Here is a 22,942-nt window from a genome sequence, read left to right on the forward strand (position 1 = left end):
AAAAAAAAAAAAAAAAAAAAAAAAAAAAAAAAAAAAAAAAAAAAAAAAAAAAAAAAAGCAGAAACTTGTGTACAGATTTGCGGCAAGAGTACATTTCAACAGGTGTGGTATCCAGTAGGACGCAGGAAGAATGGTGGTATGGTATATTAACGAAGGAAAGAATATCATAAATCCACTGCCGTTGAGTAAAAAAAGTATGGGGAGGGGAAAAAAATCAATAAACTTGCTCAAACCAAACAATCAGCAAATGAACATGTCAACTGGCACGAGGTATGCACTATCAAATGAGAGGTCGATGTAAGTAGAAGAGGGGGAAATGCATCATAATATAACAGTATCAGTCGTCTCCGTATTGAGACAACCGAAATTTCAAATGTCTATGGGCATGAATGAGAAAATGGTGTATAGACAGTTTATGCTTGTATTTGCGGTCCAAATGGCCCGTCTGCCGTGTCCCGAGGGGATTCCGAGACCAAACCGTCCGCTGTGCTTTCCGCGTCCTCTCCGAAGGAGTCGTGGGCATAATCAGCAGGCTCCGCATCGTGATCGTAACTTGACCTACGGAGCAACGGAGGCGTACTCGGCGGCTCTCGCATCCTGCTTCCACGAGCTGGAGCGGCCTTGGGCGTCGTGTCGTAATTCCTTAGAGGCCGACTCGCCGATGGACGCCTGGAACCCATCGTCGCGGAAGTACCAACGGCCTGGGGTGAAGCCTGTCGAACACTGGAGGCCGGAGGAGTCAAGAGGCCTGACAAGAAGGAGCTTGCATTTCCGGACTTCGACGGCGTCTGTTCGGAAACATGTGAATTGGAAGTATCTCTTCCCTTACGCCAGTTGCCCCATGCCGCTGCAGCTGCGAGTGGAAGATTCCGCGGTGACGCAGTCAACTCTGCCAAGGAGGAGAGGCTAGGAAAACTGTGTCCGGAATGGATTCTTTCTCTCTCCTGTTGCTGCATCTGCAAATTGGCCTTCAGACGGATAGCGGCATCGCGGACAGCATTGCGGTCGAAGGAAGGTTGCGACACAGTGGTGATGATGTCCTGGAGGTCATCAATGCGAACACCCAGGAGTTCACGCAGCCAATTGATTTCTGTGTCCTTGTCTTTGATCTTGTTTGGAGCGTCCTTGTCAACGGCAGCCACTTCTTGTTCCAGCTCTTCGATGCGAGTTTCACGCTGCTGCAACTGATCCTGAAGTACCAAGATTGACTCCCTCAAGGCTTGAGGCGAGATCTTCTCAGGCATGGTGGATCCCTCACGGAATGCCAATGAAGGCGAGTTCGAGTGCGCAGGTGCCATAGCAGGCGCTGCCTTGGCAGATTGAGCGGCCTCGGCAGCAGCACGGGCAGCGGACTGTGCAATTTCGAGCCTCTCCTCGAGATGATGAACCCGATCCTCCAAGTGTTTCACCTTGTCATCGGACAAAGCCAGGCGGTCGAGCAGATGGGATTCCGTGCGCTGTCGATCTTCAGAAGCATTGTGCAGCGCACGCGCGTGGCGTTCTCGAAGGTCATTGAGCACCCGTTCGTGCGTCTGCCGTTGTTCTTCCACCGCCAGTTCCTTAGCTTGGACAGCAGCAGCCAGATTGTTGGCCCTTGTTTCATTGGCTTCTTCCAACAGCATCTCGTAGCGCTCCCGGGCAGTGTCACTTTCCATTCTGACGTTGTCCATTTGACTCTGGAGGCGAAGGATTTGTGTTTCCAACTCAGCACGGACAATGTTAACCTGGCTGTTAGCAGCATCCAGATCCGACTCTAGCGAGTTCCTGGTACGTTGAATCTCAACGCGACTGCTCTCACGAGCCTCATGGAACTCCCGCTCAAAGCGAGCCGCCTTAAGCTCTAGATCATGGTTTTCGAGCCGCAGATTTGCGACGAGCTCTTCAAGCCTGGCATTCTCCTGCTGAGACTGGCCAAAGATGAACTTCAACTTGGCTGCCTCGCGCTCCTGTGCTTCAAGCTCATTAATATCCTCCTCGAGCTTCTCACGGAGCTTCACCTCCCGACCATAGGCTGCACGAAGCTCATTGTATTTGGCGTTCAGTTCCTCCTCGCGTCTGCGCCAAGAAGCCTGGTCCCGGGTAACGTCACGAGTCACGGTTACCATCTCATCTTGAAGACGATCAAGCTTCTCGCCGAGATTGTGTCGGATACTCAAGCCATCCTCCAAGCGCGTCTTCAACTGGCTGATTGTACCCCGTAGTTCCTTGTTATCCGCCTTGACCTGCTCAAGTTCAGCCCTAGACTCCTCGCTATCCCGTTTCCAGTTGTCGCTCGAAACGCGGTACTCATCCAGGGTGCCCTGAAGTGCGATGTTCTTGGAGGAGAGCTCAGCAAGAGTGAACTGAAGTGTCTCTTGCTCTTTCTCAAGAGAGTCGGCCTTATGCTGGATGTTCTCGAAATAAGGAATCTTTTCAGCCTTGAAGTGGAGCAAGCGGGACTCGGCGTCCTCGGCAGCTTCACTATGGCGTGCAGCATCCTCCTCAGCGACCTTCAGAAGCCGCTGGAGTTCCGCAACAGAGTCCATAGCCTCTCGCCGAAGCTTGTACTCCTGATCGGCCCGCTCATCAGAGAGCCTAAGCATGTTCTTGAGACCATCGATCTGGAGCATAAGGCTTTCAGCACCGATCTCCTCTGCTTCAGAGGGTCGCGAGTTCTGCTGGCTCAGTTGGTTTGAGATCAGGTCTTGGATCATTGTTCTCATCTCGTCCACAGGATCTTGCGACAGCTTCTGTACAGTCAAAGCCTGAAGAGCAGAAACGCTTTCACGAAGCTGTACGAGCTCGGAAACTGTTTGGTCCTTCCCCTGCTCACTATCGCGAGATGCGAGTGCCTCCAAGAAGACAGTCTTCAGCTTATCAAGTTTCTCCTTCTGGCGGAGGTACGACCTGGTACTGTATGACGCGTTCTCATATACATCATCCTCATCATCAGCGTCGCTATTGTCACCCTCAACAGATGCGCTCCACTCCAACTTGGTGCGAGGGCCGGGTGCGATTGACATGACGGACTCTTGAATAACACCAAGCGCACGCTCAAGCGGCGTTAGTCGTTCATCGATGGCAGAGCCGACGAGGTCGTTGATCCGACGGTCAAAGAATCTGCTCCGGTTTGCCAGCTTCTCATCCTCACCAGAAGAGATCACATCGTCCCAGTCACTGATGTGATCATTCTGGTTGACCAGATGCCGCACAGGAGAAGGAATGCCAGAACCGACTCCCTTGGAGGGGGAGACAGAGAATTGAGATTGAGCATCGAAGTCGAGCTTAGGTACATTCAAGGTGTTGGCCATCAGGCCACGTCCAGGGCTCGGGCTAGGAGCTTCGCTCCTGATGTCGGCAGGAGCGTGTCGCTTTTCTTTAGACGGATGCAGGGCAGACTCGGGAATGCGATCACGAGGTTGAGGCGTGCTCAGACGTTCAATTCCAACATCCGAATCATCATTCAACTGCTCCATGATAGCATTAAGCTCCTCATCGTCAGGCGAGTCCTCGGCCTCATCGGCATGGGCCTCAGATAGCATAGGCTCACGCTTAGGTGAAACCGGAGCTTTGGAGGTGGCATCGCTCTTCCCATCATCCACCGGCTTGGGGGCAGGCGTCGGTTCCCCAGCAGTAGCCGGCACATATTCGGGAACAGAGGCTTTGAACTGGAAGGGCTTCGCAGTGGGTGACAGGAAAGCGTGCTTCTGGTTATCTTCGGTAGACCCTTCCTGCTCTTTGTTGCCAGCATTTCCTCCTTCGGCGGATGCCGACTCTGACTTAGGCTGTATGTCGGTAGCCGGTCCTGACTCCTGGACTGCTTCCGTACTCTCGTTCTTCTTATCAAACGGTGTCCAGGTCGACGCTTCACTAATGGGGGTATCTTTCCTTTCGGCGAACTTGTCATCCTGAATCGAGACAGGCTTCTGAATTGCTTCATTGCTGTCTCCACCTTCTGGCTGTACGTTTTCTTTGCCTTCAGCGGGCACACCGTGTGCGCTAGACACTTGCGATTGTTGAACGTTACCAGACTCTGCCAATGCGTGCGACATGCTGAACTGGGCCTCTCCATCTGATGCTTCATCGCCGCGACGTGCACGCTTATGGCGGTCAGTGCGGACTGGGCGTCCGTTGTCGTTTTCGGCCTCCTCTTTACTGCTCTTGTCCTCCGCAGTCTCATCCGGCCGCACGATGGGAATGGCCTTGGACTTCTTGTTGGAGGCCTTTGATGCCTCCGAGACATCAACGTCGTCAAATATCTTGGTCCTGCCATTTGCAGTTTCCTCAGACTTCGTAGGGAAGCCACTACCAGTAGGGTTGAAAGCAGGAGCCGCGACATTGAGAGAAGCGGTCGAAAACTTAAACTCGCTGGAGCCAGTGTCTTGTGTGGACGTATCGTTGACAGCAGCACTGGGCGTGAAGGGGGGTGCGGTAAGGTTGAAAGCGCTAGCGGAGGGATTGAAGCTGGGCACAGAGCCAAATGTGAACATGGGGTTTCCAACAGCCGAGGGTTGGAAGGCGTTTTCTTGGAAGGGAAATTGCTGTGATGGGATTGAGGCAGTTGGGTTGAACTCCTTCGCATCGACGTTGAAAGTAGAGGACGAAAGCTTGGAACGGTGTCCGCCTGTATATGAGCCAGCACTGGGCTTCGGCTCATGCCACGGTATGTTATTCGCAAGCGGACCATGTCGCTGAGGCGTTCCAGAAAGACTCGGGTTTGTATCGATATCCGAGCCATCATGGACGTTACCTGCTGCGTAATCGCCGCCGTAGAACTGGTGCATGTGCTGAGGGTATTGTTGGGATGCAAGAGCGTCCGCCCCTGGGAAAGCCCAACGAGATTGCAGGAGCTCAGAACCATCGAAATTGTGAAGAGCCGGCTCACGATCACCTTCATCAAGCTGCCGGTCAATAGTCTCCTCCAGATGATAGCTAGGCGGGATCCTGTCCAGGCCCTTCTGTAGCGTTTCGCTCAGATTATGACCACGGTCGTGGCCACGAGGGGTAGGCTGCGCGATCTCAACAGTAGAGGCGTGGAAGTGATCAGGTCCCTCCGTAGGGGTGCGAATGGGACGTAGCAGCTGACCTTCCGCGACGTGATCCTGCAGCTCATGACCACCGTAAGCCTCCTTCGGTAGGCCTGGCTGTTCGTTCAAGCCAGGGTGGAAGGCACCCTGCTCGTTCAATGGTGACACGGGAGACAAAATCGAGCCCAAGTGAGGAAGCGTTCCAGGAATGGATGCGGCGGGACCTGCTTGTCGCGCATTAAAGAAACTCTGAGGAGTGAGCGAGCCCTGAGCAGGAGGAGTAGGTTGAAATTGCATAGGGTATCCAGGAAGTAGGTTGTTCTGGTCGACCCCGAGGAATGGCGTCTGAATGCTGAACTGCGAAGCCGGGGAAGCCAGAGTCCCCAGACCGGCGGGGTTTGCTGGCTGGCCCAGCTGCGGAGAGAAATGATGAGACAAAGATAGAGGATTGCTAGCTGCTGACCCTGTCGGGATCGGTGGCGACGATACAAGACCGGGGAAGGGGGCCATCTGGCTCATAGTAGCGGAGGCCGGGGATATTGAAGGTTTGGGTTCATCCAAAAACACACCCAGGGCACGCAATTTCTCTTCCTGAAGATACGCAACATATGCATCCCACTCTGCTTTGTCAGGAATGCTGACCCCATACCTCCCGTCCTGTCTTTCCTCCTGGACCTCTGCCGGGTCTGGGAAAAGCGGACGACTGAGGCCGCCCAACTCAGTATCAAACACATCCTCCGATCCGACGCTGAATCCACGGGTGTCGTATCCCTGTTCTTCCCAGTCTCTCAACCGTTGTTTGACATCTTCCACCGTCAACAAACGGTATCCAGACTCCTCCGTGCCTCTTTTGTCGTCACATGGCAGCGAGATGAAGCATGCTTTCCCACGCCAAACTATCTTCTTCCTCACTCGTTGTGTCGGCGTTTGGCTGTTCCTGTCGAGCGCTGGGCTTTTCACGGCTTTCGGCTCGGTAGGAGTATCAAGTCGGTCCGTAAGGGATGGGTCTGTCGGGGTGGGAGGAAGCGGCTTTTCTATCGTAGGAAGTGCCTTGTTGGGCCCCTGTTCCACAAGGGACTGTGCTTCTGTTGAATCCATTGTGATCGGCTGAGGGTCTTTATCGTATGCGAAACCCCAAAAGTCCTCCTGTCGAAGGGTATCTGCTCGCTTGTGAAGATAATCTCTCGTCCGTTGGCGTGGAAGACTGCCTTCCCGGCGAGCTGCTCTTCGATTTACGAAGTCAGCGAGGGTGGGAGTCTTCAGGAGGTCCTCGTCGCGAGGATCTTGTTCCAGGCCAAGCCAATCGTCCGATGCGTCCTCTGCGAAATAGTTTTGTGCCGTAATAAACGAAGGTGCCTCACTACCCGAATCGTCGCTCAACCAATTGCTTCGTTCGGTTCTGGGCTGACCGGTGAGGTATTGATTAATCCAATCTTGCGTAAAGTCCTTTATCGACTTCCCACCTTTCCTACCAAAAATGTCTCGGGCTGGAGACCGGCTGGAATTACCGCTGTACAGTTGTCTCGCTGAGCTGTCCCGGGCAGACGGTCTTAAGAGCTCGGGATTGTTCGATTCGGAACCGTTACGGATGCCACTGCGCATCGATACCGGAGAGCTATTTCCGGAATCACGATCGACAGGTCCGGCTTGACTCAGTGACCACGACAGCCTCCGAGGACTCGGTGCAGCATACGGTGAGCCCCAGGCGGTGGTATAGTATATACTACTTTCCGCTCTTCGGTTCTCCGGCGAGGTTGACGAATCCCAGGCGGCCCGGTATGTGGAGAAAGTAGGAATAGTATTCGGGGGATTCGGGGTGACGCTGCGGCCCCGGGGGGAGCTCGACCGGCCAGGTGATCCAGCGGCCGAGAGACTCGACGCTCCTGGCGTTGCGGAAATGGAAGTCAATGGCACCGTCAGCAGGGAATCGTCACGGAGGACGGACGGATCTGTAGAGTGCTGCGGCGACGGCGAAAGCGCCGAGTTGGCGGAAGATGCGGAGGGACCTAGATCTAAACGTACAACAGCATCGAGATACGATTAGCCTCTGGACTACTAGATTGGAGGTGTGACGGGAACGAGGAAGATGACTGGCAGGAGACACCGCCATAGGGAGGTGGATGGGGAGGGAAGATGAATTGGAAAATGTGGGATTGATGCAGCCAAGGTAACACTTCGACAGGCAGACACACCTTCCGTTTCGACTCCTGCAGCAAGCACTTGCTTGCTGCTCCCCTTATCGTCCAGAATGTTGAAGCATGGAAATCAAAGCGCTGAGACCGAATCCACCTCGCCGATGAGCTGTGATCGACACACGAAAGGAGGGGGAGGGACGAGACAAATCACACGCTTGGACGAGAGCGCGATTGGGGGGAGAAAATGCGACCAGTGAGTGGTACCTATAACACCGTGGAATTTGGGGGGAGGGAGGGTGGAGGGGGAGGAATAATCTTCAGGGGCGGTGGGTAGTTCCGAAAGAAGATCCCCAAACAGACATCCGCGGCTTGCGGGCGACGGATCGAGGACAGAAAGAGAGAGAGAGGGAGAGAGAGATTGAGATTGAGAGAGAAAGCGAATGGATGAACAACAGATCACAGATACCTAAGGTATGCGAGGAACTTGGGCATGGCGCATCCACAAAGGACAACTGGATTGAAGTTGGAAGAAGACAAGGATCAAGCGTTGCGACTAGTGATGGTGGATGAAAGTGGTAGTGGTGGTGGTCGTGGTAGTAATCAAAGAGTAAGTAATTGAGAGGCGGACCTTAATTTTTTCCTGTATGAATTTTTTTTCTTTGCTTTTTGGCAACTATTTTATTTTTTCCCTTTTCCTTGGAGTTGGATCGAATCAGTCTGGGGCCATGTCACGATCCGCCAGCAAGCAAGTCCGTTTTTTTTTTTTTTTTGACTTTCAAAGCTGCACAGGCGCGTGAAAATAACAAAAAAACTTAACGCTAAACTACCTAATCAGACAGTGGAGAGCTGCGAGGGCGACCGTTGGGGAAGAAGTAATGGTATGGTAACCAGATATCCGCATTGGGAGCGGATTCTGGCCTCACGACCTTCAAGTTTTGGCCTTAGTTGGACAACTAGTGAACCCGGTTAAGCATGAATTGGGGATAGTGGTGGTCCTTAGCCTGGCATAGTGCCTCAAGCTGGCCAGCTCAACCCGATCTTCATCTCTGACCGCCATCTACGTACGTGGTGCCCGGCTGTCTGTAGGTACCAACCTTACCCAAAACTCATGCGAGTCAGTGGGTATCAACTCTATGCTCTGCAAGGCGCGGGGGGTCCTTGAGTTTGGGAGCAAAACAGTATCCGTCTGGAAAGACCCTCTCTGTCTGGCAGCCTGCAGGTTGATGGATCTTCCCTCGCTGCTCTCTCTCTCTCCCCAGCCTGCCTGTGGAATATGGCATCCACCCGCCAGCCTTTGACAATAAAGATATTAGATGGATACCCGACTGGATGTCACCCCCCCAGATTTGTGCATTCTCCATTCTTGTTTCCCCCCCTGAACCAGTTGCTTCCCTTCCCCCAATAGATAACAATTACTTGGTTGACGCGTGGGTTCCTGTGGTTCGTGTCTGCATTCAGGGGTAAAACAACGCTACTTCAACCGAACCACGGTTCCCTCGGTTGCCCGTGACTTAGCTAACAACTTTCCCAATTGGGGATCTTCCAATTGTGCCCAGCCATGTCATCGGTGTCAGACTGCCATGACACTTATAGCCCCATGCGCGACAGCCACCACTTCTGATTTTTCTATCTAAACCTCTCATCAAATGTCTGTCCATTACGTCTTGATAGCCGTCGCATCTTCCTTCCCGGTATCTGACTACTGCATAATGTCTAGTTGCGAATCCATCTGCCTCTCCGTATCTCTGTGGCGGAATTTCTACAAGCCGAATCAAATACTACTAGAGAAATCCTCCCAAGATTTGAAAGACTTGCCTCGATGTTCAACATGGATTCGATACATATACATATAGCACAGCAAAGGCTGCCCGAGAAATAGTAGATACATATATAACAGATCAAGTCACTGTGCGCCAGACTTTTGGAGGTGCAGCATCAGACTTATTCTATTTCGGGTTTCAACAGGTCACGTCGAACTTGAGCTTGCGGTCAGCATCGAAAAGTCCCCAGTGTTTCTCGTCCATGGACTGGCCATTGTCACCCGTGCTGTTGGGCTTCCACACCTCGTCGAAGGCCTCGAAATAGAAGACGTCGGTTCCCTTCTGCAGCATGGGGCATACCGCTGATTTGTAATACTGCGCAGCATTCTGAGTACCAGCTTTAGCAGCACCATAATCGGATCCACCGTCTAGAATAAGCAATTCATCAGTTCTTCTGCATCTCTACTAAGAGGTTGGGTGATGTTGTCAATATAACTCACCGGTGGGCCAGCCAGTTTCCCCATTTCCAAAGCGGATATTGCCCGCATTAGCTCCGGCAACCTGCTTGATATGGTTCTCGGCCTGCGTCATGTCATAGGAGTAGGTACTGGGAGCACTGTTGACGTCTACATCCTGCCAGTAGGCGAATCCATTGGCCAAACTAAATCATCATGGTTAACTGAGATTCAGAATACGACTATGATCGGAAAAGGGAGGCTTACAGGTAAGTGACCCCTCCTTGGATGATGGGATCGGCAGTGCCATCCGCAAATTTGTTCCAGCTATCAACGGTGCCAACGGTAACCGAGGGGAACTGGTTCTGCACCTGTTGGATTTTGCTCAGGAGTGCCTGCGCAGTGAGAGTTCCGCGGTAGAGAACCTCAGAGCCTACAGTAATAGCAGACACAACATCTTCATTCCCAGGGACGACCTGCTTCAGGGCGTTGAAATCCTGGTCAAAAGACTGGTCGTAATCCGCCCTAGAACACACCAGAAGTTAGCTTCACGGAGTCCATGTAAACGATTCAATTGATGACATTGCCGTACCAGACTCCCAGAACGACTTTGAATCCCTTGGCCTTTGCAGCGGGTACGATATTTTGAGCAAGATTGCAGTCACTGGCTGAGTATGTGCGGACTATAGTCGTCACGCTTTTGAGAGCATCAAAGTCGGCTTCGTAATCACTCGTAGATTTGCAGCTGGAATCAGTGTTCTTATTACCTATGGCGAGACCCAGGGTGCCACTAGCGGACACAGCCGGGATTGCTGCCAAAAGGGCAGGAAGCAAGCTAGTAGAGACACGCATGCTGGAAGGCGCGGTTATTTCAGTGACAGGTTTCGAGCGATGTATACCGATTGGTGAAGTAGCAAGAGCAGCTGCTCAGGGAAGGACAAGGTATATGAAGAGAGTGTGGGAAGTCAGAACCTGAGGTTTGGCTTCTTTCGAAGGAGAGTGAAGAACAGGGGAAGCTCTGTAAAAGGATGGCTCGTTCCTGACTATATGCAAGCAACCGAAATAGAAAGAACAAGAGAGGAAGGATTGGCAGGACTTAAGTAAGAAGGAGTTGCACGGCAAAACGTCAGAACTCGGAAAGACTGTAGAGTCATACTTACTTGTACAGTACAGGGTACCTCCAAATGGGGTACGAGACAATGAATGAATAGCTAGACTTGCCTCCCAGTGGGAACAACTCCGAAAGTCAATTGAGGGAAGGGAACTGGCGCTTCACAGCCAGGGATTCAATCGCCGGAAGAGACCATTGTTGGAGTGACCAGACTCTTGAAGGGTCCATCTACAGTGGCCAAGCCAGGGACGTTAGCCAGAAGGCGCCCAGTGGAATAATTGAGATACTACACTGGATGTTAATGGGGTCCTTTATCCACCCCTGCCATTCCGGGGTCTCCGGCTAAGATCTCCACTGCAGGCGGCAGGGTCTGGACCCTTGGGCCTCTCCAGCCCATTACCGTCCCAAATCACTCTTGCTTATTCTTCTTTGTTCCCTTCACTGCAGAAATATTACTGATCGCACAGTTATTCTGGGCATTTTAGTATGCACTATCTCGCCGATCTAATTCTGGCTATACCACAGCCAGAATCGAAACACTAGTATCGTTAGGAAGAAGCAAAGAGAATAAAGCTCCCCACTCAAATTCTGCGAGATTGGCCTCCGTTCCGGTTTCATCCCCCAATTATAATAATGTGAGGCGAACTTCCCATGTCCGACGATCTCGTCTTCTCGAATCCCTCCCCACTTCCATCAATAAATTTAATGAGAGATCATCTCTTGGCCACCATCAATCAATCACCAGGAGTTCAGACCACAGATGATGTCATTAAGAGGGCCCTATAACGCGTACACCGGCCATGAACCCTGGAAATATGAGCCACGGTTCACTCAAGAACAGGTGGGTGAAAGACCATTATTGTTGCTGCTAAGAAAAATCCCGCAATATTCGTTCTCCCACTTCCTGATCCATCATTGTTACCAAAGAGAAGCTTCCTTACTCATCGCAGTGGCGCGTCTATTACCAAGGTTGAATCCCGCGAATTGTCTTGATCTAGACCGCTTACTTGATTGTCCTCCCTTCATCCGGGTTGAGGCAGTATCTTGCTATTACTCTAGACACAAGCTGGGAAATGTGAGCTCATTATTCTTAAGTCGTCGGTTTCGGGTACTATATACGAGCAAGCAAACTCGAAAGGTCCGGTGCAGTTAATATTGGCTCACTGTGCTTCGTCAAATATTTAAAGACCTGTCCCTTTGCGATCTTCAAGGGCAATCAATCATCAAAACCAGGAGACAACCAATGAGGGAGAACGTGAGTGTGCCTCCTACACCTGGCCATGAATTGTTCATGATCCCTGAGGCCTTTTTATGATGCTTCTATTTCTTAGTGTTCACAGACGCAGTGAAGCTATGTATGTATGTCTGTAGAGGCCATTTAGCCCCCAGAATGTCTGTGGTGTATCCCTTACGCCACCTCTGAACTCTTAAATTCAAATTTATCAGATCAAGACAAAAAGGAATGATTGAACTCTAGATATGGTTGATAAGAGAGAGTCGAAGTAGTAGAAAGAAGCATCGCGCCCTTCTAGACTCCGAACCCAGCCAGGACTAGTCCAGTTAGTGCCGGGTGATCTGGTGGTGGTCCGAGCGTCCAGAATTCCCAGCGCAGCACAGAGACCACCTTGCCCGTCGGGAGTCGAAGCACACCTAGCAAGCCCGACCACCACCACCACCTCACCTGGATCTTTTTCGAGGAGAACTCCACCAACCTATTACCGGATTTGGAGTCATCAACAGCGAATTACCCTACCCATCATGCGATTCTCCGCAACGACCCTCCTGATCACGGCGCTGGCGTGGTTCACCACCGTGACCGCACACAACATCCAGCTCCGGGCTCACTCCCGCGAATGCTTCCACGAGTCCTTGCACAAGGATGACAAGATGACTGTCTCTTTCCAAGTCGGAGACCGGGAATTCGGAGGCAGTGGCAACCTGGAGATCGATTTCTGGGTAGGTTCCCTGAGCAGCATGCGGGTTGTCAATCTCCGCGCGGATACCGTTTGGGATGTTTTGATATACAATCGAGCTTGCAAGGACACGAAACTACTTTGAGGGATATAGTCACTAACATGTGATTGACATCAACAGGTCGAGGACCCCCTTGGTAACCGTCAATACTACAAGCACGCCATCTCGTCGGAGGACTACTCGTTCAACGCGCACTCGGACGGCAAATACGTCTACTGCTTCAGCAACGAAGGATGGGCCTCGAACTCCAAGGAAGTCTCTTTCAACGTTCACGGCATTGTCTACGTTCCCGAATCGGAATTGGCGCAGGATCCCTTGGAGGCGGAAGGTAGGATTGCAAACACCCCGAAATCGCCTATACAAGTCTTCGGCGACCGTATGAGCTAACCGCTATTGATTCCTCGTTACAGTCCGCAAGCTCTCGGAGGCCCTGGCACAAGTTAAGGATGAGCAGTCGTACATTGTTGTGAGAGAGCGGGTTCACCGGAACACGGCCGAGAGCACCAACGCCCGTGTGAAGTGGTGGAGTATCTTCCAGCTGGCTGTGCTGATCGGAGAGGGTATTTTCCAGGTGTGGTGGCTCAAGAGATTCTTCGAGGTTAGTGAAGCCCTTCTTGTGTAGCCAGGTGAATAAGGCTAACAATAGAGTGATGAACAGGTCAAGCGTGTTGTCTAGAGTGATTATCTTACGAGCGTGATAATTGTAAAGGGCATTATATCATACCCTTGACATTCTTCTTATAACTGAAATTATGGAACCTTTTCCCTCTTTCCTTCCAATCCCAATTGACCAAATAAAATCATCTGGATGATTCTTATTACCTTGGGATATACTATCCAAATGTACGAAGCATGTATACAACCAAAAGTGAACCAGCGCAGCATTAGATTCCTTTAGCGCCATTCCTACAACATAAACCCAATAGCCTTATCACAAGCGAAACAACAGTATGAATTACTAGTAGTAGTAGTAGTAGTAGTAGTAGTAGTAGTAGTAGTAGTAGTAGTAGTAGTAGTAGTAGTAGTAGTAGTAGTAGTAGCAGCAACAAAGCAGGGATCCTCCGAACGGGCCTCTTACTAGATAATAGTAGTAGTACTACCAATGTACCACCACCCCAGGAACAGAAGAAAACCCCGCACGAGCCCATCACCCAAACAAAACAATCCTAACGACAGGGTCCATCATACCATCACATCACATTCCATCATGCGATAAGAAATTTTAAGAAATCAATCAATCCATCCACCCATCCATCCTACACTCCATCATCCCCAAAAACCAAATGGACCAAATAACAAACACCTCCAGCTTCGCCTCCCAAGCAACCGACCCCCTCTTCTACCTCTGCTGGCGGCGACAATCATGCAACACCTGCCTGAAAGGCGATGTACCTTGTAGCTGGTGCGCGGTGGTAAGTCCCTCATCATTCTCTTTTCCCCCAAACTGAACCACTTACAAAAAGAAAATGCAGTCCTCAACCTGCGTCCCCAACCCATCCCTCCTACCCATTCTCTCCCCGCTACACTCATCGCAGATCTGCCCGCTCGGGTCCAAAGAGCGGTGGGAGCTCCGCGCAATACCCTTCGGGTGCTATGTGAGCACGACTACGTTTCTTACGGGCGTGGTGGGGGTGCTGGGTACGTTGGCTGTGCTAGGGTTGATTGCTTTGGGGGTTTGGGTTGTTAGGGGGGTGAGGAGGAGGGGTGGGTGGAAGGGGTTACCGGTTGTATTTGGGAATGGGATTAGGGGTGGGAATTGGCGGGGTGTGGTGGTGTTTTCGCGGTGGGGTGGTGGTAGGAGGGGGAGGGATGGGGGTGGTGGTATACTTGGAGAAGGGGAGGATGAGGAAGGGGCGGGAGGGGGGAGGAGGGCTGGTGATGGTTGCGATGGTGGGGAGGATGAGAGGAGGCCGTTGTTGGGGGGTGGGTGATATGTGATATGTGAATGTGAATGTGATAATCTGGGTTGTGGTTACACAAGGGATAAGGGGGATGTATGGAGAGCTTTTTATGTCAATGTTATGAAAATTTGACTGGCTTGCATTTATTTAGCAGGTCTTAGTTATCTTCTGATTGCTGGTTCAGCCTTGGACAACCTGGCTGACACGGTACTCGACCACAGTAGGCTTGCCCTTTTCGATGTTGAAGCGTCCCTGGGCGATGAAAACGCGGTTCTCGAGCTCCTTGTAGCGTTCGCTGCCGGTCTGTGGTGTTGTTGTGGTTTGTTAGTTTGGAGTGTTCGTGTTATCCGGGCTGGAATGCGGTATATCTCACCTCGAAGGTAATGTGCGTGACTGGAATACTAGCATTAGCCTCTGCTGTCGTTTTGTGTGAGTAAGATACTTACAAGCACTGTTGAACGGAGTCGAGCCATCAGGAGCAGCTCCGGCGAAGACGGCCTGCACTTCGGGAAGCAGGGTGCAGACACCAGTGTAGTTCAGGTAGATGAGCTATAGTAAATGACTGGCGTTAGTTGCTACTCTCGAGGGAGTTAAAGAGCCCGTTACGTACATCATCGCCATCCTTAGGCCTGTAACTCACTAGTTAGAAATGAAGCGTATATCTGCAACAAAGGAATAACGTACTTGATTACGCCATGCGCATCCAGGCGCAGGTGCTTGCCGTCGGCATCCGCATGGATGTAGTCGTTGCCAACACCGACGAACTCGGCGTCAAGAGCAGGAGAGAATCCAGGCGCGCTCTGGACAGTGCCGCCGGTCATGGGCTTCAGTCATGCTGGATGGTTAGTGGGATGGTCTTGTGAGAAGGAAGGGAAGATTGGGTGGCTGCTTACGACGACCTGCAGGCTGTTCTGCCGAGATGCGCTGCCTTGAAGGAATTAGCCAGTTTCCTGGAGCTATGGCCCTTGTCTGCTTGGTATGTATCTTTAGGACTTACCGACGCCTAGCGGAGCATCGATTGTGACCTATGTTGGGGGACAATGTTAGTTGTGCTTAAGCACGCGAGGTCCTGTATCGGAGACTGTACCTTGAAGGTGAAGGCGGGCTGGAGGGTAGGGAATTCGGACATGTTTAGTTCGAGTTGACTGATGCGACGATGTTCCAAAGCTGTGTCAATCTGTATTATGCTCTTGGTGCGTGTTGGAAGAAGTCGAGCAGCTGATAAATTCCGGACGTTAAGCCCCGCTCCTCGGTGAGGGGTCAGGGACACATGTTCCACAAGCAACGGCCAGCCTATGGCGATCCCCCATACGGTGATACCCGGAGTGATTCTGATCGCCGCGGGTTAAGGTACTTCGGGCAGTTTATTTACTGTCTAGAACTATAGAGGACGGAAAAGTGAGCATTAGGTACCACTACGACTATCAACTAGAAAGCTTAGAAAAGCTACTTAGCTCAAAGTCACATGCTTTGACAGGGTTGCCTGATCTGGCTAATATCTCTCAACTATTATTATTTCTGAACTACGAAGCTTTCCTCATTCACATTCGTACCACTGATACTTGTCCAAGTCTGCTCTTGTGGGCCGGATGGCACACCATCAGGTGCTCTAGCCAACTGCAACATCTCCTTACAGACCCCTGTTTGTCTACCAGATGACTCTATTAGTATGTAAAAGCTGACTTTCTAGTTACCAAATCGTAACACTTTCAATCACCTAATCATGAACCAGAGACCACCCGAAGATGGGGTACAGAGGCAGCATAGTGTCCTCCACTATCCAGTAGATCAGGACCACACAGCCTATCACGACTATAGTTAAACCTGGCTCGGATGACAGTGCGGCCAGCGCGTCAACCTTGGGGGTGAAAAGAGGAAAAAGAACCCCAAAATGCAGTCGATGACTAAGACCCTCCGACAATCTGATTGTCGGTTTCAGGCACGTGGGCCGTTTAGACGACGGTACAGGCTGCGAGTACCTTACATTAGGGGGAGGACCTTGACTGACACTGCGGCGCATCTTTGCTACTCCATACAGCGCTGATTTGTGTTTCTGGTATGCTCAACAGCTGACCTGTTGAATTGAGTCCGACTGATACTCCGGAGTCAGATGTCCAAAGCAATGGTGTGTCTCTCGCAGGGTCAATATTTAAATGCCAGCCAATTCACCCGTGTTCCTCTGCTCTGCTGGTCGGGTTCCAAACAAAACAAAGTGGGTCCACACGCTACCTCGCGCTTTTCCGCATCGGGGCGGTAGCTGTGACGTCGTCGACGATCCAGTTCAACAAATCCTCCATCTCATGTAAATTACCCCCGGTATCGCTATTTTTTGGTCTTGTTTTTAGCTTCGTTTTGGCTTTTTCACATAGTGTGTCGCGTGCTCACTGTGTGCTTCATGTCTGACTCTATTGATCAAGGTTAACTGGTCTCCCGCATCGTCGGGGTTTCGCCTCCTACTCACAGTCTTCCCAATGGTTCCGACTCGTCTCCTTTCAGCGCTCTCGCTGCTAGGAATCTATGTTTCTGCCTTCCCGGTTGTGGAGCAGCAACCTCTAGGTGACGGTCTCCAAGATGTGTTCCAGTTCGAGCAACCAAATGCCGATGCAGAGTCCTTCCGGACACTTTCAGGCCGCTTTCTGCACATAACAGGTACCTCTTCCTTTCTTAACCTACTCGATGTCAGAGGAAAGAGGGCAGAAGGGACAGGCTAACCATTTCCAGATCTTCATCCAGACCCCCTTTACGAGCCCGGAACATCCGACGAAAAGAGCTGCCACAGAGGTGAGGGCTCCGCCGGGTACTATGGCGCCGAAGAGACTGAATGCGACTCGCCAATTACCCTCGTTAACGAGACATTTCGCTGGATCGAGAACAACCTTAAAGACAAGATTGACTTTGTCATCTGGACCGGTGACTCTGCACGGCATGACAATGATGAGAGGAATCCCCGCACGGCAGATGAGATCGTCCGCTTGAATCAGTTCATGGTGGACAAATTCACCGAGGTCTTTAGCGGAAAGGACACCATCCCCATTGTTCCGACTTTCGGGAATAACGATGTAATGCCGCATAATATCATGAAGACCGGTCCGAACCGGTGGACGAAGAAGTACCGCGAAGTCTGGCACAAGTTTATCCCCGAGCATCAACGTCATAGTTTTGTCGAAGGCGGCTGGTTTGTCTCCGAGGTGATCCCCGATGAGCTCGCAGTTATCAGCTTGAACACTCTATACTTCTTCGACTCCAATTCTGCCGTCGATGGGTGCGATGCGAAATCGGAGCCCGGCTATGAGCACATGGAGTGGCTTCGGATCCAACTGGAGATGCTGCGGACACGTGACATGAAAGCCATTTTGATAGGTCATGTTCCTCCGGCAAGATCTGGCAGCAAGCGCAGCTGGGATGAAACATGCTGGCAAAAGTATACACTATACGTGAACAGATTCCGTGACGTCGTCGTTGGCAGTGCATACGGGCACATGAATATCGATCATTTCATGCTGCAGGACAGTCGCAAAGTGGACATTACTGCCAGCAGTGAGTCCATTGTCTCGTCCGATCTTTACGATGACTCAGGAGAGATCTCCATCCAGTCTCGTTATGACTATCTATCCAGTCTCAGGAAAGACTGGTCTAGTCTACCGTCTCCACCTGATGGTATGCCGAAAGGCAGCTTTCTGGCAGATGGATGGTTCGAAGAGGAACAGGAAGCTGCGACGCGCTCAAAGAGCTCAAATCCCAAGAAGCAGAAGAAGTTTCTCAAAAAGATTGGCGGCCCCTGGGCCGAGAGGTACAGTGTGTCGTTAGTGTCACCGAGTGTGGTGCCGAACTTCTTTCCTACGCTGCGGGTAGTCGAGTATAACATTAGTGGCTTAGAGACCAAGATTTCGGCCGACGCCCCTACCTACAACAACCTGGGTATGGCGAACGTGGTCCACGATGAGGATGGACTTTCGGCCGACAAGAAGAAGAAAAAGTCCAAGGACAAGGTTCCCAAGCCCCCATCACCGACTGCGCCTCCGGGGCCGGCATACTCTAACCAGGCATTGACCTGGCTTGGATACACTCAATATTTTGCCAATCTGACCGAGATCAACCGTCAGATGGCGCAACGCCACCAAACGTCGGCAGACGAATTCTCTGACTCTGACCAAGACAATGGCGCTCGTGAGCTGAATCTGGCAGATGTCTTTACGTTCGAGGTCGAATACGATACCCGAAATGACAAGATCTACAAGATGGAGGATCTCACCGTGCGGAGCTTCTTCAAGCTGGCGAAGCGAATTGCTAAGAACAAGGCGGGTAAAAACGATATCTGGGTTGAGGATGCGACCGCCGGAGAACTCGACGCGAATGCTTCTGGTACCGTCGACGATATCGGAGACGAATTAGAAGTCGAGAAGAAGAAGAAAAAGAAGCATAAGAAGCCTAAGAATCGAACATGGAGAGCATTCTTGGAGAGAGCTTTTGTCGGAACTTTGGACCGTGACGAACTTGATGATATAGAATAATGGTACCTGCTTGCCTGTTCACGGGCGAGTTGGACAGGAGGTATACGACGTTATGGCTGCGACGTTTCCCTTGCTCTTAGCTTATCTGTGTTGCTGCAATGTATATAGTGCTTCAGTCATAAAGATCACTTTTGGAAATAGATCGCTGCTCGTATTGCTTCCACTCATTTGTCCTTCGGAAGAGGCGGTGGGGAACTGCCGCGGCAAACTGTTGCAGATGCAGGCTGTCGGTCATCATTCATCCATCCACCCCCATCTAAATGATCAATCAGTCCTGTGCTTGTGGTATGACAGAGCCACTGATATCATCTCCTTTCATCTCCGGTTGTAATTGAAACCGATCGAGGAGCCAACCTTCCACACAGCCCCATGGAAGACGCACAGATGCTTCTGATGCCACGCTGGCAGATGGCCGCCAACTGTCATCATCCAGTGCTGCCGGCATCCTCATGCAAAGCCTAACGCTAAGAAGCGCGCGGGCGCCGAATTTCCACGCTTGCAGTTTAGTTGAGCGACCCGGCTCAGTGGCGGCTCGCTCATGCATAGAAAGATGGGTTTGGACCCGCGCTGGTCCTTCCATCTGCAACACTGCTCGCAGGCCATGTGTGACTTTTGGCTGCCAAAAAAGAAGAGGCTGGCGACAGCTGATCCACTGTGCTATTCCTATCTCATCCTCCCGGCTGGATCAAAAGCTGCACGGCAGGGGAAATCAGCAGTTGGGTTCTGACACGTATCGAACTAGCTGATGCGCTGTCCTTCCGCCTAATGCCTACTAAGTCTTAGGGACGGGACCATCATCCAACATGCCACATTGCCCTTCGTAATTCCTTTTTCAATTTCGGTGATGGTGGCCACCCAGAAATGACGTCCCTCACCGTGGCTGCAATTGGTGCCCGATGTCTCATCTCCGCTTGGAACGGAGGCGAGGGCAGAATGAAAATTGACGAGCACAGCAGGAACTAATAAAACCAATTGACGGCGTTCTAATTGATCGTATTTCACGGAGTACTCTCTCTTTCTACAGAAGCGGGGGTCCATTCGCCCTATATGTATAGTGGAGCTTTGCCGCATTGATTCGCACGGCATTATACCTCCGCACTGCCGTGGCTTCATCCACTTGGCTGTGGCCAGGGAAATATCAACGGGGCAGATAACCTGCCCTTGCATCATTATTGCTCCGCACATCCATTCATTATCGCTCTAATCCCACATTCTCGCGCAGCTGCGACCGAGTGCCCAACTTCAATTGGGACGAGAATTGACTTTCAGAACATTGACTTTTTGTGGTTATATCTTCTGTTGCCTCACCCAAGCAGGCTCGTTTCATGGGATAGCGACTTCAAGCCTCGAGATAGCTGCCATCACTTCCGGCCCCAAACTCGTGGGCGGTGCCCGCCCATCGCTGGCAAGAAGCACAGACTAACGCCTTACCTCGCCTAGTTGCACACGATGCATCAAGACTCCCTTCTATTTCACAACGATCAGTTCCTTGCCCTTTGTTGTTTCGAATGCCCCCTTCCCCGTGCCTTGCGTTCCTAAATCCCACCTATACCCTTTTGTGCTCCCACGCCCGCTTGACTATCACATTCTTCTGCTAGCATAGCCTTGCAGGCTGAGGAGAGTTCTCATCTAAAAGAATTGATCTGGATGGTTTCCTTTTCGGGTTAACGATTTGCTATTTAAGTCTGATTGCACTACGGAGTACACCCGCGACCTGATCCTCGCTGATTCTCCAATTAAAGACCACTAATTGCTGACATATGTAACATACTTGCTTTTGTTTTCCGGTGGAAATTGGCGGCTTTGTACTTTCGTCACTAGGAGTCTCTGCATGTACAACTGATCGGTTATTCAGTCCTATTCGGAAGCGGCACCGAGAGGCGTGGGCAAGCCACAGATACGACGAGTCTGATTTTGAGACGGGCGCATTCAACGAAGGACTGCGCTTGCAATTGAGGATTTCAATTGCGGAACTGGCAACTTAATACCCAAACATATCGAGCTTTAGGCGCCAGCACGAGCATGGGAAGCTTTGGTGCATGCGACGGCTGATCCAATTCTAAGAACCGTTTGCGCGCGCGTCCGAGGTAAGGCTCCCGACCCCTTGGCGCTTTGCATGTTTCACTCCGATGCATCTATCTTTCATATGAGCGCGGTGGGCAAGCTGCCGCCATTGACTGAGAATTCTTAAACGGCCCGATGCTGTGGGATCGGTCTTCCCCTCTAAAGTTGTTGTTCGGTTACACTTGTTCGAAACTTGTTCTGTTATATACTAGATCATCATGGATATGACTAACTTGGCAGTGGATTGCCCTGTGATAGAAACCGGCTCCCTTGCTTTGTGGATGGCTTCCTCCGAAGTGGACCAGAAGGCCTTGGGCAACTTTGCGGCCATGACGGGCCTCGAGAACCCGTTCCTGTCCGCGACGCTGTACAAGATTCTCGGGTTGTCTGTTATGCTATCAAAGAAACTCCTCCGTGCACGACGATTGCGACGTCTGGACCCGACTCGGGAGACCAAATCGCTTCATCTTTATTACCATATCATCTGGCTTTCCCGCGAGGGTCTTTTGATATTAGAGGAGTTTGTCCTGCCCCTGGTTGAGGGATGTATGGAACTCAAGATTCTAGCCTACAAGTTGCGCGCCTCCTTCTATCATATATTCGTCCTGTTTCAGAATCAGCCTGCTGTCCACACGCCGGGTATCGTCAGCCTGCCCAGTAGTACACCTCTATTCAATGGCGTTACTGAAGCCGAGTCACCATCCAAAGATTCCAATTCGCGATATTCATTCCAGCTGAAGCCCGATACGATAACGGTTTCCGGGAAGCCCAGTTCCGCCTCGGATAGTGCGCCACGAGGCAAGGTTACGCAGGCACCCCCGGGCTTCGCGCCGGTTCAACCGCCCAAGTCGACCTCCTCGTTTCTCCTCCCTGCACTCGACTACACCCCCACAGCTACCGCATGCTTCAATCATGCTGCACTCTTGGCGGATCAATTCCTCCCAGGCTCGCACCCACTCCGCCTGTCCATCAAACTCGAATTTGCTGCCTACCTCTACGACTGCCTACATGACGCCCATGCCTGTCGACGGTTGGCCAAGCAAGCCATTGCCGATGTGTACAATGCGCAGGAGGGCATGGACGACGAGAGCTTCGAGGATGCGGCTGAGATTGTGGGGATTTTGGGCAAGATGGTGAAGCGGGGAAGGAACGCAAGCAGTGCGGGAAATAGCACCACGGCTTTGAAAACACCTCGGGAGGAGCGTAGTGAGGGCACTCGAACGCCGTCCTCTCAGACAACGTCGAAGAAGCCGGCAGCGCGAGTGCCGAAAAGCAGCTCCTCTCCGGCGCGCGCGACCAAACCGACGACTAGCGAGGGCATGTCACCCGCTGTGCCCGACCCCACCATGATGAATCCCATATGATGCCTTTTTGCTTACAACCTGTATATGCTTCTTCTTGGACCTACGGGGGAGTCGCGCATGGAGCGTTTGGCCTGTAACTTTTACTTGACTTGTACGTGTCTGTATCATCTCTGTACGGAGTTGCGGCGATAGATTGGAATTGGGCATTAGCTCACGAGGAGCTGTGGTCAGTATGAGCGATTAAGTGTGATGAAAAGCTCAGGTGGGAAGGGCAGACCACCAGCCAGTTGTGATGGTGTAGATAGATAGATCTGTGCGATACAAAGGATGTTGTTGATGTCATGCACCCCACCCACTTGTGTGTGCTTGTCTGGACAATAATGGACCTACACTTGATACTAGTTACTAGTAGCAACAATTGTCAGTCTCAAGCCAATGGCCATGCGGCCGGATGGATTCGATGGATCTCTTGTTGATGTTGCAGTGGAGGCCAACGCATTGTCGCCTGAGGCAACCCCCCACCCAGGGTCCGGTGTAAAATACCATACCGGGCAGGACAGGATAGATTACCGGCGAGGCAGCAGTTTTCCCATTGACTCCTGAATGTATATTTCATGTTGAGTGAATGAGCAAATAGAATTGACTGATGCCTGCAGGGGGGCAACTTTGAGTGACCGAGAGGCGAAAAGTCAGTACGCAAACGGGCAATTTGTTTCTATAC

At 51.6% G+C, this 22,942-nt stretch overlaps 6 protein-coding genes across 6 annotated transcripts; 3 read left to right on the top strand and 3 right to left on the bottom strand.

Moving 5' to 3' along the window:
* Positions 1–57: 57 nt before the first annotated feature.
* On the bottom strand, positions 58–7,116 carry BO85DRAFT_390778 (putative myosin class II heavy chain (MHC); the record flags this gene model as incomplete). Its single annotated transcript, XM_025656785.1, has 2 exons — positions 58–6,955; positions 7,029–7,116. The coding sequence occupies 2 exons, from the start codon at positions 7,114–7,116 to the stop codon at positions 414–416; spliced, it is 6,630 nt and encodes a 2,209-aa protein (XP_025518991.1). The 3' UTR covers positions 58–413.
* Positions 7,117–8,936: 1,820 nt separating this feature from the next.
* bgt1 (1,3-beta-glucanosyltransferase Bgt1) lies at positions 8,937–10,340 on the bottom strand. The gene is made up of 4 exons (XM_025659458.1): positions 9,949–10,340; positions 9,624–9,881; positions 9,402–9,562; positions 8,937–9,329 (listed from the first exon to the last, which is right to left on the bottom strand). Exons 1-4 carry the CDS (start codon positions 10,206–10,208, stop codon positions 9,100–9,102), a joined length of 909 nt encoding a protein of 302 aa, XP_025518992.1. The 5' UTR covers positions 10,209–10,340; the 3' UTR covers positions 8,937–9,099.
* Positions 10,341–12,177: 1,837 nt separating this feature from the next.
* Positions 12,178–13,388, top strand: BO85DRAFT_446234 (emp24/gp25L/p24 family protein). Its single transcript, XM_025659459.1, has 4 exons — positions 12,178–12,423; positions 12,562–12,769; positions 12,852–13,039; positions 13,100–13,388. Exons 1-4 carry the CDS (start codon positions 12,226–12,228, stop codon positions 13,115–13,117), a joined length of 612 nt encoding a protein of 203 aa, XP_025518993.1. The 5' UTR covers positions 12,178–12,225; the 3' UTR covers positions 13,118–13,388.
* A 1,058-nt stretch (positions 13,389–14,446) lies between these two features.
* Positions 14,447–15,778, bottom strand: BO85DRAFT_446235 (DUF3237 domain-containing protein). The gene is made up of 8 exons (XM_025659460.1): positions 15,430–15,778; positions 15,340–15,367; positions 15,236–15,270; positions 15,027–15,166; positions 14,953–14,971; positions 14,789–14,891; positions 14,716–14,735; positions 14,447–14,645 (listed from the first exon to the last, which is right to left on the bottom strand). Exons 1-8 carry the CDS (start codon positions 15,469–15,471, stop codon positions 14,523–14,525), a joined length of 510 nt encoding a protein of 169 aa, XP_025518994.1. The 5' UTR covers positions 15,472–15,778; the 3' UTR covers positions 14,447–14,522.
* Positions 15,779–16,507: 729 nt separating this feature from the next.
* On the top strand, positions 16,508–18,987 carry BO85DRAFT_186621 (endopolyphosphatase). Its single transcript, XM_025654393.1, has 3 exons — positions 16,508–16,644; positions 16,806–16,991; positions 17,064–18,987. Exons 2-3 carry the CDS (start codon positions 16,814–16,816, stop codon positions 18,851–18,853), a joined length of 1,968 nt encoding a protein of 655 aa, XP_025518995.1. The 5' UTR covers positions 16,508–16,644; positions 16,806–16,813; the 3' UTR covers positions 18,854–18,987.
* A 1,821-nt stretch (positions 18,988–20,808) lies between these two features.
* On the top strand, positions 20,809–22,628 carry erg27. Its single transcript, XM_025659461.1, has 2 exons — positions 20,809–20,940; positions 21,158–22,628. Exon 2 carries the CDS (start codon positions 21,199–21,201, stop codon positions 22,279–22,281), a length of 1,083 nt encoding a protein of 360 aa, XP_025518996.1. The 5' UTR covers positions 20,809–20,940; positions 21,158–21,198; the 3' UTR covers positions 22,282–22,628.
* Positions 22,629–22,942: the final 314 nt, after the last annotated feature.

The sequence above is a fragment of the Aspergillus piperis genome, assembly GCF_003184755.1.
Source record: "Aspergillus piperis CBS 112811 unplaced genomic scaffold BO85scaffold_3, whole genome shotgun sequence".
Classification (NCBI taxonomy): domain Eukaryota; kingdom Fungi; phylum Ascomycota; class Eurotiomycetes; order Eurotiales; family Aspergillaceae; genus Aspergillus; species Aspergillus piperis.

Excerpts from the sequence above, each read along its gene's own strand:
- bgt1 (XM_025659458.1), bottom strand. The coding sequence starts at position 10,208 with ATGCGTGTCTCTACTAGCTTGCTTCCTGCCCTTTTGGCAGCAATCCCG. Across the intron at positions 9,882-9,948 it reads AAAGTCGTTCTGGGAGTCTG|GGCGGATTACGACCAGTCTT; the intron begins GTACGGCAATGT and ends GGTGTGTTCTAG. Across the intron at positions 9,563-9,623 it reads CAAGGAGGGGTCACTTACCT|TTTGGCCAATGGATTCGCCT; the intron begins GTAAGCCTCCCT and ends ATGATGATTTAG.
- BO85DRAFT_446234 (XM_025659459.1), top strand. The coding sequence starts at position 12,226 with ATGCGATTCTCCGCAACGACCCTCCTGATCACGGCGCTGGCGTGGTTC. Across the intron at positions 12,424-12,561 it reads ACCTGGAGATCGATTTCTGG|GTCGAGGACCCCCTTGGTAA; the intron begins GTAGGTTCCCTG and ends TGACATCAACAG. Across the intron at positions 12,770-12,851 it reads GGATCCCTTGGAGGCGGAAG|TCCGCAAGCTCTCGGAGGCC; the intron begins GTAGGATTGCAA and ends TCCTCGTTACAG.
- BO85DRAFT_446235 (XM_025659460.1), bottom strand. The coding sequence starts at position 15,471 with ATGTCCGAATTCCCTACCCTCCAGCCCGCCTTCACCTTCAAG. Across the intron at positions 15,271-15,339 it reads CGATGCTCCGCTAGGCGTCG|GCAGCGCATCTCGGCAGAAC; the intron begins GTAAGTCCTAAA and ends AATTCCTTCAAG. Across the intron at positions 14,646-14,715 it reads TCACGCACATTACCTTCGAG|ACCGGCAGCGAACGCTACAA; the intron begins GTGAGATATACC and ends ACAACACCACAG.
- BO85DRAFT_186621 (XM_025654393.1), top strand. The coding sequence starts at position 16,814 with ATGGTTCCGACTCGTCTCCTTTCAGCGCTCTCGCTGCTAGGAATCTAT. Across the intron at positions 16,992-17,063 it reads CCGCTTTCTGCACATAACAG|ATCTTCATCCAGACCCCCTT; the intron begins GTACCTCTTCCT and ends AACCATTTCCAG.
- erg27 (XM_025659461.1), top strand. The coding sequence starts at position 21,199 with ATGGCTTCCTCCGAAGTGGACCAGAAGGCCTTGGGCAACTTTGCGGCC.